The sequence below is a fragment of the Lutjanus erythropterus genome, chromosome 2 (assembly GCF_056507025.1).
Source record: "Lutjanus erythropterus isolate fLutEry1 chromosome 2, fLutEry1.hap2, whole genome shotgun sequence".
Classification (NCBI taxonomy): domain Eukaryota; kingdom Metazoa; phylum Chordata; class Actinopteri; order Lutjaniformes; family Lutjanidae; genus Lutjanus; species Lutjanus erythropterus.
The window spans coordinates 25,999,604-26,013,398 of NC_139318.1; the positions used below are offsets into that span (position 1 = coordinate 25,999,604).

Here is a 13,795-nt window from a genome sequence, read left to right on the forward strand (position 1 = left end):
GCAAGTCGCCAACTTTTTGAACGCTACCAAACATCATGCAAGTGCAACAACACTAGGCACAGCAAGCAAGCTAATACTACTTACTAGTCCAACAGCAACTAGCCTAGCTCAATGTCTGTCTTGCAGCCTTTACACTAACAACTAAAAGCCAGTCCCTGGATAACCACCACCACTCCCCGGGTGCTCTGAGCTCCCAGTCTGTCCAACTAGCTACGATGCTAACTGAGCTAACGGGCTAACGGCAGCTGACTGTTACAGTTAGCAGCTCATTATGTTTTTTCTCAAGACTGTTCCACCAAGTCCTGACCTACTGTAGCTTGATTGGCTACTACTACTACTGTGCTCTGATCGGATAGTATTTGTTGCCTCGACTTTCTAACCCTTCTAACGTCAGAGTCTATTTTAACCCTCCTTTCCTAAACCTACCCAATTAGTTTTTGTGCCCAAATCTAACCATAGCGTTTTTGTGAATAAACCTAACCAAATTGTGACTGAAGACTGAAAAATCTGACCCAGTTTCACTAAAGTCAGTGAAATACATTGCTGGTGTGTGATATTCTGTTGTGAAGTCTTACGCGCAGGAGAACAAGCTACATCGTTCTAGCATTTTTCCTATTACAAGTCAGTGTACCATCTAAATATTGATGTTACCACGGCGAGTCACAGCTGAAACCCCACTTTTTGTGATTGGTTGGCTGACATACAGTGTAAGTGGTTAATATTACATGGTCTCCAAAAAGTTGATTGCCTCTTGCAGTTGAGAGCACTGCAGTCTGCCTAAAGACTGCTGTTGCAATTTCCCTACCAGACAGCTGCTATACTTCCACCTTACAGCCACGCCATTTGCTTTGAAGGGGTACTCTTTATGAGCAGAACTCCTCAGCCTGTGAAAGCAGTTGTATAACATCTTCTGTGGCTCTGGAGGGAGCTTTCCAAAGTCTGAGAAAACAACAGTGATGATGCCATACTGATGTTATCAACGTTATCTTGGATTGCGGTTAAATCTGCAAAACCTGCATCACAAACCTGGAGCTGTCGAGTTGAAAGATGTTGGAATGAAAGACATTACAGAGTTGCATTATGGGAAATGATTTATCCAGTGTCTGTTTATTGCAGATTATTATGGCGTCTGCTGCTTTTATTTTCTGTAAAGTGTTGACAGGAAACATAAAACAACAATGAGATGTTTGCTTTGCTGTCATTTTTTAGCCTGTATTAATAATTCAGAAACAAATTAGTTAACACATTGATTAACATTTTCATGCCTCAATACAAACCTTCCATCTGTTGTTTGTCCCATTGCCATCTTTTTTCAGTCTGTGTTTAACCAGAGACCATTTCGAGACAGAGCCGTCACCTGAGGCAAAGTCAAGTAAACCCTGAAATTGTGTTAATCAGTAATAGCATGACTCTCAACAGTTTTCTGAAAATTATACTAATTTTCTGGGTAAATCAGTCTTATCAAAACAAGAGAAAAGCTTCCTGACTTTACAAGGATGCCGTTGACCTCTGGAGATTCATCTTTACTTTGTTTTATGCCATCATTCCTCTTGATGTTTTTCTCTACTTTCTATGCCTCTGTGCCACTGATAACTGTGGCTGGAGGGATTATGCTTTCGGGTTGACTGTCCTGTTGCTGAACGCGATACAGTGTCTCAGGAATGCCTTGAGCAAACACACACTTGGCCTCAAGGACAGACTATTTGGTATTTGATGGTCAAACGTCACAGACCTTCAAAACTGCTTTTTTGGCTATTATTTAACGCCATATTGCATTATGTGACCATAATGCACATTTGGTTGGATGTTAAACCTTGAAACTCTGGTGATTGCAAAGATCTTCTGTACTATTGGATTGAAGATCTGTTTGAAGCATCCAGGTTTTACAATTTATAGCTTCTTTGCAGCAACATCCATATTTGAAACATTGACGTCCACCACAAGCTCATGGTTTTACTGATGTTGAGCTTCAGGTGGTCTTTGCACCAGGTGACAAAGCTCTCTATCAGTCCTCTGTAGTCCTCTGTAAAATAGTCATCCAAGTGAAGACAGCATGTTTCTCACTGAAAATTATTCACTAGACTCATAAATGTCAATATTGTAATAACTCCCATTTCTCCAAATAATACGCTTAATTTCTTTTGTTGAATTCCTTTAAAGTCTTTACTACATATATTATTTAAGTCTGGACAGATATGAATATAAAATTCAACTTCACTGTTTGATGGAAGCATATAACCGCAAGGTCATAATTCTGTTTTTTCTAAAAGTAATGAAATTGATTGTTGAGTGTGATTCTGAAAGAAAATCGAGTCCATGTGCATAAAACAAAGCCTGTATCTTTTCTGTAGATGTTTCCTTGCAGGTCTGAATTTGACAGTGTCCCAAAGCAATTCTTCTTCTTCTTCTTCTTGTAACAGAAGCCCTGTATCCTCAGTTTCTTGAACTCTCGGGGCAATGTCTGTGTGGGCTGGGAGGGAATTAGCTGCTGGAACCACATGTGCTCACACAGAGCTGCTGGTGGTTGGTGGTTCTGGTGTTTCTTGTGTGCAGTCGATGGTGAGTGGGATTTCTGTGTTGGAGTTGACATTTAACAGAGATCTTGGTAGGAGTGCTGATGCTTTTACACACTTCAGTCGTCGAAGGCGGCTGTGGCTCAGTGGTAGAGCGGCTCATCCGCCAACCGGCAAATCAGTGGTTTGATCCCTCGGGTCTGCATGGCGAAATATCCCTGGGCAAGATACTGAACCCCGAATTACTCCCGAAGGCTTAACCATCAGTGTGTGAATGAGTTAGTTTCTGAGGAGCAGAGGCACTTTGCATGGCATTAGAGTATGAATGCGTGAATGTGACCTGTAGTGTAGAGCACTTTGAGTGGTGGGAAGACTAGAAAAGCGCTTTATAAATGAAAGTCCATAAAAAATGTGTCCAGTCCTCCATGGAGTGATTGTAGTTGTTGGTATCACTGGTGTTTCTCCTGCTGACTTTGACACATTTGCAACACGACTGAACTGTTTCACGGGCCCAGTTTGGAGACACTTGTTTAAAAAACTGTTTAAAAAAACTTTTATGTTGTTCAGACATTTTATTTATTCATTTTTTTGAAATTACAGTGATTAATGGATTTGGACAGCACAAACAAAATCAATAGGATGAAATGTGGGGATTTCCATTGTTAGTATAGGATTAGTATGCAGCCCACAGTTGCTGGGTGAAGAATACTTTTGCTGTCTTTTTTTTCTTCAAATGAAAACTACTAAATTTAATCATTTGTTGTGATTATGTAGGACAATCCAAATATTATGCAAATATTTCTCTGATAACAACAAAAATAGCTTGACCTTGAATTTGTTTTACCATGCATACACACTGCTCATTTAAAGCTCAGGACAGCAGTTTGTGTGATATTTGTAGCTCTAAGACCCTAAGGTTAAAAAGTAATATAGCAGAAAGAGAAGAGAATCATCACCTGAATCAGCTGTTTTCATCAGCTTTACTGAAAATTATAGTGACTGAGTATTAGTGCCACATTAATGGAAAAAAGGAGAGGAGGAAGAACTTTTTTTTAATTTTGCATTTTGAGAAAGTTCAAGAATAAAGTTGAAATACCACTTGAGAATATTCCCCTTCTTTATTTATGCCTGGAACTACTACTGGAAGTTTTACTTTATTCTCAACATCTACACTGTATTCTCAACATTTTGACCTTATTCTCCAAATGCAAAATCTAAAACAAATCTTCCTCTTCTCTTTTTTCTCCCTATGCCCCTATACTCTTCTTTATACTGTCCAGCCCATAACTTTACTGTTTTGCTTCAATCAATCCATTTTGGCTGCAACAGCCAAACACTGTACACGACCTGATTTGCACCAAACAGCAGACATAATGTGCCTAGCCGGTGAACATAGTGGAGCATTTAGCAGCTGAAAAGAGCCAAATATTCCCCTTAGGAGCTGGTAGAGACAAAAAACAGAGCTAAAAGAGTGTGAGTATCGGACTTCAGTTCACCAGGTGAACACAAATGTGGCTCCAAGTGATTGCTAATGTTGCTCTGTGACTGCTGGATGTATAAATAAGCAACTAAAATACACATTTGGAGTCCACTGAAGCAACTAACCAGGCGACAGAATTGTGCAGAGTCTGGTTCTGGCTAAATGGCTGTAGTGACACTGCAATAAGCTGCCATACAGCATTTGAAAACATTAAAAAGCAAGTTGTGGGTGGATTTAAGCCACATGTTCTGGTTCAGAACTGATAACATAGTGTTGAATAAGATGGACTCATCCTGTGGTTCAACAAAAACAGAATACAACCTATATGTACTACAGTTAAGGGACAGTTATGATTACATGTGCAAAATATTCTTGTTTTTGCCCTTATTCCAAAAAAGACAATATTCCTTCTAAGCTGTTGAAATGGCTAATGAAATTGAATAATCCACTAATATTGCTGTTTACACGCAGACAAGCATACTCTGGTTATGGAAAAGTGGAACGACTGGACCTTCTTGAGCCATTTTGCTTCTTTGCATCAAAATAATATTTTTTCAAATTTCCTCGTGGTGGATTTGTTCGACCGCGTAAACACGCCTCCCTCTTTCACTCTTTCAACCGCCTTCTCGAAAAAGTCTATGTTGTGTACATCCAAAATCCTGTTGATGTGCAAGTATTTAATAATATTCAAAAGTAAGTGTGTTTCTCCTTCCCACCAGTAACGTGGGCTTTTCTTTTGAGCATGCATCTCTACCCCAGCCATGCTCCTAAAACCTGAATAATGCTGTCATATCCCACGTCTTCACCGAAAAAATGCTAAATTCAGAATAAGGCTTAATTCAGGATGTCCAAATGGAATGTGCTGTTCACATGACCTGTATTAAATTTTGAATATTATCATATTCTGAATGATAGTAGGAAATTAAACATTATCAGCTTTAATTTGCAGTGCCCAATGATTGTTAAATCACCTCTTGAGCCACATGTATACCTCTGCTTTACTGAAGTGCTTGCGTTATAGTTGCTCTTAACACTCACAACACAGCTTTGTTTATCCTGGCTCATTAGTTGCTCTATTTTGGGGGCATTGCAAGAAATTCCAATTGCATCAAGTGATCCCGGCTGTCACGGCAGGTTTTAAAAGCTATTTATGCACTTAAATAATAATGATGTTGCAAATTGTGTATTTTTCTTTGCTTTGGAAATATCCTTTCACAGAATTATGAAGATGAGTCAACAAAGCTGATTAGGTAGCGTTACTAACATTTCAGGGATTATTCTCAACCTCAGCGATGCGTGCACCTGTTGTCTAAGCTTCTTTTCTGTTCCTCGTGTCATTCAGTGAAAGTTGCGGCAAATGAGAAAATGCTGATTTGGTGCAATCAGTGGTAGTGAGACAACTGGATGTATGATTTCTTGCAAAGATATTGATGATAGGCCATCAAAGAGGTGCTCCATTCTGAGTTCTTTTCCAAAGCCAGGTGATATGACCAGCTTTATCCTTATTAACTGTGTTGGTTGCAGTGTGGAAGCACATTTTTTATCCATTAAGTAGGTAGGCAGGTAGCTCTTTATTTGTCCCTGTGGAGAAATTTCAGTCTTACAGCAGCAGAGATATAGAGGTAGAAAAAGGACAGTAAATAAGGACAAAATGAAGCAATAGAATAAAAAAGAATAAAAAAAAAAGATAGTAACAGTACTAAAAATAAAAGTACAAAATGTGTAAAAAGTAAAGAAATTGTAAAACAGTGTAAACAGTGAGCCTCAGAAACTATTGAGTTGGCTGTGATACAGTCATTACCATGGGCATCTTGGAACAATATTTATTTATTTGTTTTATTTAGAGCCAAATGAAGTAGACCGATGTCTCTATGAGCTTATTAATATTTTTTGTTCAAGCACGTTTTTACAATTTGTCTTTTAATCCGTGCACATGTACCAGTTAGTTTTGCAACATCACTGCTTACTTCTTTGAAATGAACACACACACACACGCACGCACGCATGCACGCACGCACGCACGCACGCACGCACGCACACACACACACACACAGTATCTGTTTCATTTGTTTGTGGTGTGTGACAGTCAGCCTGTGATGTCTATCCACAGGATAATGCACTGGGCCCGGCGTATCGAGCAGGAGATTGACAGAGTCTTTCAGCACATCACTGGAGCTCAGCAGTTGAAAGGGGTGAGTATGTCTCTCTCTTTTTATAGTATACAGGTCTTACTCATCATAGTGCTGCTGCATAAATGCAATAAGAAATGCACTGGGCAGAGGGGTCAGTGTGCAAAAAAAACCCTGTAAATCCATTAAGTTTAAGAGCTAAGTAGGCGCATGAAACAAGAAAACAATTACAATCTGCCGTTTAGAAACCTCTTTTTTGGACCTCTTGCAGAGCCATGAACAGCCAACAACACAATCTTTTTTATTTTCCCAGGACGGACATAAAACTCTCTCTAATAGCTTTTATATTCATCGGTTTCCAGCATGTATGCTCTGTTTTTTAGCTGTTGTGGCCAAATGTTGCTGGCACTTTGTATATTGTTTGCAATAATTATCAATCTTGCACACATTGTATGATTCCTACAGAGTGAAGAAGATGCCTGAACACACGCCTACAGTGGTTAGATTTAGAATAGTATTATGTTTCATGAAGTCATGAGCTTAATAACACCTACATTTATGAATACTAATTCAAATCTTTCATAAGCTGATCATGTAATACCTGTGTTATTTGCAGAAAGATTTCATGAATGTTGCATTACTTTGTATCAAAGAACGTGTTTCATGAAGCTCTCAATAAGATAAATTTTGGTGCATTTTTAACATTACATGCATTAAGGTAATTTGATTCATGGCTAAAAATCTTACGAAAAGGCCAAACCTAACATTGTTTATGTACATCTCGCAATACTGTCTATCTTCTGTGCTCTGTCTTTGACTCTCAGCTCCAAGTCTCCAAATCTTTACAAACGGATCCCAAATCAATATTTCTATTTGAAATATGATAAATAATTTGCTGGAACTGGCCTCTGTTAAGCAAATGTTATTTAAACAGGACTGATTTGCGTGTTTTTTGGGACTGTTTGCAACCACAGATTTGGTGTGTTAGCAAGTATTTTGTGGACTGTGTGTATGGGATTGAGACAAAATAAACTACAGAGCCCATGTTCATTGTAACCAGTGCACTGCCTGTTGGGAATGTGTGCCATTCAGGCCAATTGCTTGGTTCCCCATATTGCTGCTTGCAACGCTGTCAGGGGTCATGCCTGTTTCGAGCATGTGGGCGTTTGGAAGTCATGCCTTTTCCTGCAGGCTATCCGCTCGTGCTTGTTGACTCCGGGGAAGTGAAGAAGAGTTTGAGTGCAACATTAGTATATGTAGCAGCAAGAGTGAACTGCAGTCAATGAGCTGTGGATGTAGGTGACGACATGCTTGACACAGTCCACAGACTCCCGAAGCCCCACCCTCACCACTGCAATGAGTCCCCAGCAATACATCCTCCAAGTGTGAGGTAGATTGGACGAAAGGTCCTCAAGATATTTGAAGGACAGACAGACAGACAGAGATCCTTTTATGGTTAGATAAAAGAACATGTCCTCCAGTGCAACACAGTGGCTCTCTGATATATTGATGTGCTTTTAATAGTTTATTGTCAACAATGCAGCTCAATGGCTCAGAGGAATGAGCTGTCACACACAATACATGTCAATAAGATCCATTCATTGTCTTGTTTTCATCTTTTTATGGGATTTATTGACAATGTGAAAAATATAGAATATCAGCAGCTGTGTTGTAAATGTAAATGTAAAATGCTGAGAGCAGCACAAAAAAAATCTATTCACCTCCAGTGTTTATTATTTATAAATCTCAAAAGCTGGGCACACAAAATATTTCAAATATTCTTCATTATATATTTATATATATGTATATACATACTTTATAATGTGAACTTTTGCACACTCCCTAATGAATACTTTTCACATTCATGCAGAAAATATGTACAACTCTTTCATTTACATAACATATTGTAGCCCACATATTTTTTTTTTTATAGTTCTTCATATTTTGTCTTGCCTGACTTGCAGTACTTGCGTATTAATTTAGGTCAGCCCATATTTTTTGTACTTACTATGTTTAGTGTTATGCACAAAAAGACCAAGGCAAATTCTGCATATATTAAAACCTACTAGTGAATAAACCTGATTCTGATTCTAAAAGTGAGAAAATATGCTCTATTTCCTTTGTAAACTTAGTAAACTGACCCTTCAAGGGGAAATGAGAAATCTGGCTTAGTTAAAACAAAAAAAAAATCATCTTCTAATGTTTTTGGTATGTATATGCATAATCTAGTTTCTAAATCACTTTGGCATTGTTATGTTAATCATTTTGATCTGAAATTAGTCGATTGTTAGATTAATTCATCAACAGAAAATTAAACAGCATCTATTTTGCAAATCAGTCAATTGTTTTGACAAGTACTTTCTGATTCCAGTGTGAGGATTGGATGCTTTTCTTTTTTTTATGTAATAGCAAACTAAATATCTTTGAGTTTTCACTGCAAACAGAAGTCTGAATATGACACCTTGAGCTCTAGGAAATGTAAAGGACTTTTTGCAATTTTCTGGCAAAACTATTATTTATTTATTAATTGTGGAAACAATCAGCATATTGATCAATAATGAAACTAATCATTTGTTGCAGCACTATAATAATCTCAAATGAAAGTACCTCTAAAATATTAAATTAAATTAAATAATCTAAAGTCTGAAACTGATCTGAGCTGTGTTGATCTTTGTGGAAGAAGCTGAAAAGTTGCAACACTGTCTGTACTTTAAACTGGGGATTTAGACTTATTGATCCGGTTTGAACATTCACTTCTTCTGTCCAGTAAGTCATCAAGGTTATTTTACATCCTCGCTGTAACAGGTGGCTGGGAATAAGGGGTAGTCCCTGAGAGGCAAATGCCAGAAACCAGGACCAGAGATCATCTGTAGGGGGCAAGAGAGCCCTGCTCAGTGAAGATGTGTGGGGGCGTTCCCTCAGCGGAGAGCAGCGCGTGTCCTCTCTGTTTGTGTCACAGCGGAGCAGATGGTCAGCCTGCAGCCTGCAGTAATGCCTTGATGTGAGACTCACTCGTTCATTGAATCCTCATTAATCCCTCCATGCTCCTAAAACATTCTGGATCTGTGAAAGAAATTGTTCTACTGCGCCTGGAAAGCTCAGTGCAATCTTCTCTTGTCGAGGAAATGCGTGTAATTTAAATGAAATGTCATTTTCAATTCCTCAACCAATCAGAAGCTACAACTTTGTATTTGCATTTCATTTTGATGGCCTCAGTGATGCTCTTCTGCACATTTTTTAAACCACTAAAACTGCCTGCAGTTTGACAGGACTGTTTCTGATTCTGCTGTCCAAAAGAAATTTTTGCATTTCTATTTAATTGTAAAGAAAGCTAATATAGTTATCTAAATGTTCAGGTTAGTAAAAATCTTCCAAATGCCCCTGAACTAGTTTCCATACAGTCTACTGATATAGCAGCTCTAAGAGGCTGTACTCATGCACAGTGGTACTTTAAACTCAGTGCCAACAACTACAAAGAATCAGTCAATCAATCAATTAATCAATCAAACAGTCAATCAGTCTTTATTTTTTATTGTACCTTTTGTGTAAAACTGCAATAAAAATGCTTATCAATACAATAGAAATGCAACAATACAAATTAAATTACCATACATTGAATATATAAATGTATATAAATAAAGAGTAAAGCTTGCCAACATGCTCAGAATGACAACCTGCTGATTTTAGGCAGATATAATATTAACCATGTTCACCATTTTAGTTTAGTGTGTTAGCATGCTAATATTTGGTAAGCACTTAGACAAAGTACAGCTGATGCTGATGGGAATGTCATTAGTTTGAACATAAATCTAAATAACGTATTTGACAATAGAAATTTTAAACTGGTGATGGTGCTGAATGAAAGGTTAGGGAATCACCAAGTGCTTATAATTTATTGTATCTTGAGGGGAAAATGGATACCTATACCAAATTTCATGCAAATCCCTCCTTTTATTGTGAGTCATTTCAACCAGCCAGCAACTGCCAATATGCAGACAGTGAGTTTGCTATGTTATGTACACTATATATAAAGTGCCTGTTAACTCTAAAACTCTAAAGCACACTTCATTAAAACTCGACAGAAAAACAAAACAAAACTCAAAAAGGTTTTGGCTTGTCTTTCCACTATTCCAACAATCAACAACTTGGGTTGGGTCAAAATAAATCCTTAACTCACTGAGTTAGATGTGAAGATGTTCTAGATCTACAGGCTGTTGTCTTCTCTCATTCTCCAGCTCAGTTGGTGTGTACTGCCACTGGATTGGAGTTTGTAGCAAAATATAACGACAGTCGCCAAGAGCCAATATGTTCCTCCAGTCGCACAACCCTGATAAGTGTATGTTTTGACCTGCTGGTGGTAGCATGAAAAGTCAGAGTTCATTAAAGTGTGTTGGGTTCGTCTGCTGGGGATAATGAAGAAATGCCTTCCAGTAACTGTTCAGGTATGTCAGTCTGGATCAGACAGGCTAACAGCCACACAGCTTGTATGGCTACTAGAAATAAGGATTAATATTTGCCTGAGAGCTTTTAATTTATTTGTGTGATACGATGGAAATTTCCCGTTTTTTTGTCTTGGTCCTACCTCAGTTTTGTCCAAAGTAATTTATTTTGTTATAAGGCTGGTTGGTTAAAGGTTTCTATCAACATCATGTCCAGTGTCAGTGGTACATCTTGAATATATTCTACCCAGCAGGACCTGGTTCTCCTCGGACAGCACACAGTTCACAGATACACCCTGTTCATTACTGCATGTTCCCATCTGTGCGGCGTGGGCCAATAAAGCATCTGGTCAGTACACAACTTGAGGGATGTCTTGAAGTCCATTTCGTGAAGTCCATTTATAGGAAGAGGGCTGTCATACAGTATGTATGCAGGTTTGCCAAATGTATTCATCCAGGTCAGCGCCTGTCTTGTTATCATCCTGTCTCTGACATCTTCCCTCATGAGGTAGAGAGTCTGATGGCCTAAAACCCACCAGACCAGACAGCAAGATAGTGTAGATATCTTTCCCTGCATATCTGATGATGATGAACCTCCTGAACTCAGTCACCATGGTTTCTGTGTGTAAGACAAGGATTGTGTTATACTGCAATATCACAAATCACCTTTGGGGCTGTACAATCTGTCCTTTAGACCCTTGATTGAGTAAGAAAAAAATGCTCAAAAAAAGAAAAAAAATGTAACACGGACAAAAAAAAAGGCAGAAATCTGAGGGGGAGGAATCACCCTCTTAGGCTCTACAGACATGCAGTAGATGCTGTGTAAAGAACAGAACAATTTGAAGCATAGAGTAAAAGGTGTTATTCATTTTTGGAGAGGTCTTGAACGATCTCCTGCCAACAAAAGTCACAAAAGTTCCTCTCTGTGCTCCTGTTTGTGAAAAGACGTGTGGAAACTGGCAGTATTTCAGCCAAAAGGTACCCAATTTTCTCTACAAAACCTGCTCTTGTTTATTTGGAGCTGTTAGCAAAAAGACTTGACTCTGACAAAAATGTTTTTCTGCACTAGTTTTGCAGGAATATAAACAATCCCATCAGCTTTACTTCAGTAGAAACAATAGCTGTGTTCTGAACTGTCTATTTTTTCTTAGTAGTGTGCAATACGAAACTGTTAAATGTATGTATTTTCCAGTATGCTAGGCCAGGACTTGCTGTTTTCCAGTTTGGGAAGATGGAAGTAAACAATAGCTCAGCTAAAGACAAACCACCATCACTGTGTAGTATCCCCTTATGCTCTAAAAAAAAAAAAAGATAATAAAAATGTGTCATGGTTTTACCAAATATGGACATTTACTTTGTTAATAGCTATCTGATGATTGGAAGGAACCAGATTCAGTGATGTTTCTTTCTTTCTTTCTTTCTTTCTTTCTTTCTTTCTTTCTTTCTTTCTTTCTTTCTTCTTCGCTAAAAGTGTTTGCACAGCAAAAACTGTAAGATGAAAATTGACCAAAATTGCCTGATGGATTGAAAATTCTTCCCGCTACTCAGGCAACGAAAATGGCACTCATTGACCTCCAAGTGGTGCTGTAACAATCAAGTTTATGTTTTTGCAATTTAATACACTTTGTCCTCAAGTAATTTATGTCTGAGGCCACTTCAGTCATTTTTATGCAGCCGTTATAATATTTCTTCTAAGAAGAAATAGTTACTTAGACATTTGCATGTGCAGTTCAGATGTGTCCTCATTCATTCAAAGATGTCTCCTGATGACCCACAAAGACCTCTGGTGAATCAAATCATAAGGAATACTTTGTGAGGATGTTGAAAAGCCATATTTCAGTTTGTCTGAAGTTCACTGTGATGTGTGTCCATATGAGGTTTAATTTAACTTCACATCCTCCAGAGAGGAGCATTAAGAGCAGAATCTGGGTGAATCTGGTCTGCTCCGTTTGCAATGAGCTTTATACCCCAGTGAGAATGCAATGAAAAGGGCAAACAGATATTTTACCTTCTCACAGAGTGAATCACGCAGTAGACGGTGACTCAGCTGTATACATTAAAATAGATCAAGTCTGGTGGCTTAAATAGACTATTAGCTTCCAGAAATATTTGTCATCTCTGTGTAAAATATACCTTCAATCTCCAACTCCACTGGAAGACTTTATTAGGATTTTGGATCCTTCACATACATTTTATGCATGCATCAGAAAGTTTGTCATCACAATTTGTATATAATGTGATTTTGTTGGTCTACTCTGTACACACAGCATTTATTGTATGCCTGTCTATCCTGGGAGAAGACAGTGGCTCATCCTGAGGTTTCTACCACTTTTTCTCTGCTAAAATGTTTTTTTTGGAAGAGTTTTTCTTCACCTGATTCAAGGGCCAAAGGACAGAGGGTGTTGTGTAGCATACAGTCCTTTGGCGCAAATTGTGATTTGGGATTTTGAGCTATAAAAATAAATTTCCACTTGACTATTAGTGGAGGAAATAACTGTCTGAAATAACAGACTGTCTCACTATCAACGGGCCAGCTCAGCAGCATTTTAATGGGGTTTAAACCTCATAATCATTCAGTAAATCTCACACCAACTTTATTAGACAGAGTCACAGGCACAAGTAGGTAATGGTTTCTGTGTCCTGGGGGACATAGTCATTTGATAGGCTGAAGGCTCACTTTATATCATGAGAAACCCTGAAAGGGGGCGATGGGTAAAGCACTCAGATCATGTGACTTTATGCCAGCATTCAAAAATATACTCATCATTGGTAACAAAATCTGAACTAGCAGCATAATAATGGATTACATGAATTACATTGTGAAAATGTCTGCATCAAGGAGGATACGTTGCCCAGTTAGTGGTGTAAAACAGGGATAATAACTCACAGATATACAGATTAATTTTTAAACGTGTGAAAGTTATGAAATATTGATGCATATCTTCATACATCTTTATTTTACTCTCACATATGTGGTATTGATTAATTATTGATTTTTCAGTTTTTCAGTTTCTACAGGTCAAGAAAACGAGATGTGAAGTCTGTAATTTTGTCACCTGATAAGATATTACTAATGTAAGGGAACCACAGAGGAGCTGGTGGTAATAAAATTGGGAATAAGTTGTTTTGTTTATAAATGTTAATAGTGCATTGTTTATTTGTTTCCAGTGTTCAAAACATATGTGAATAAGTATTGTTATTTTTTCACGTTCCAAAACTTTGCATGCAAAACAT

At 38.0% G+C, this 13,795-nt stretch overlaps 1 protein-coding gene across 2 annotated transcripts in view; it reads left to right on the forward strand.

Annotated features, from left to right (window-relative positions):
• The window catches only part of cacna2d2b (calcium channel, voltage-dependent, alpha 2/delta subunit 2b), a 54,146-nt gene that overhangs the window by 10,230 nt on the left and 30,121 nt on the right, over positions 1-13,795 (forward strand). For both annotated transcript variants that reach the window (XM_084734933.1, XM_084734941.1), the window contains exon 2: positions 6,104-6,185. In XM_084734933.1, coding sequence (XP_084591059.1) covers positions 6,104-6,185 — 82 coding nt within the window. The remainder of the gene's footprint in view (positions 1-6,103; positions 6,186-13,795) is intronic.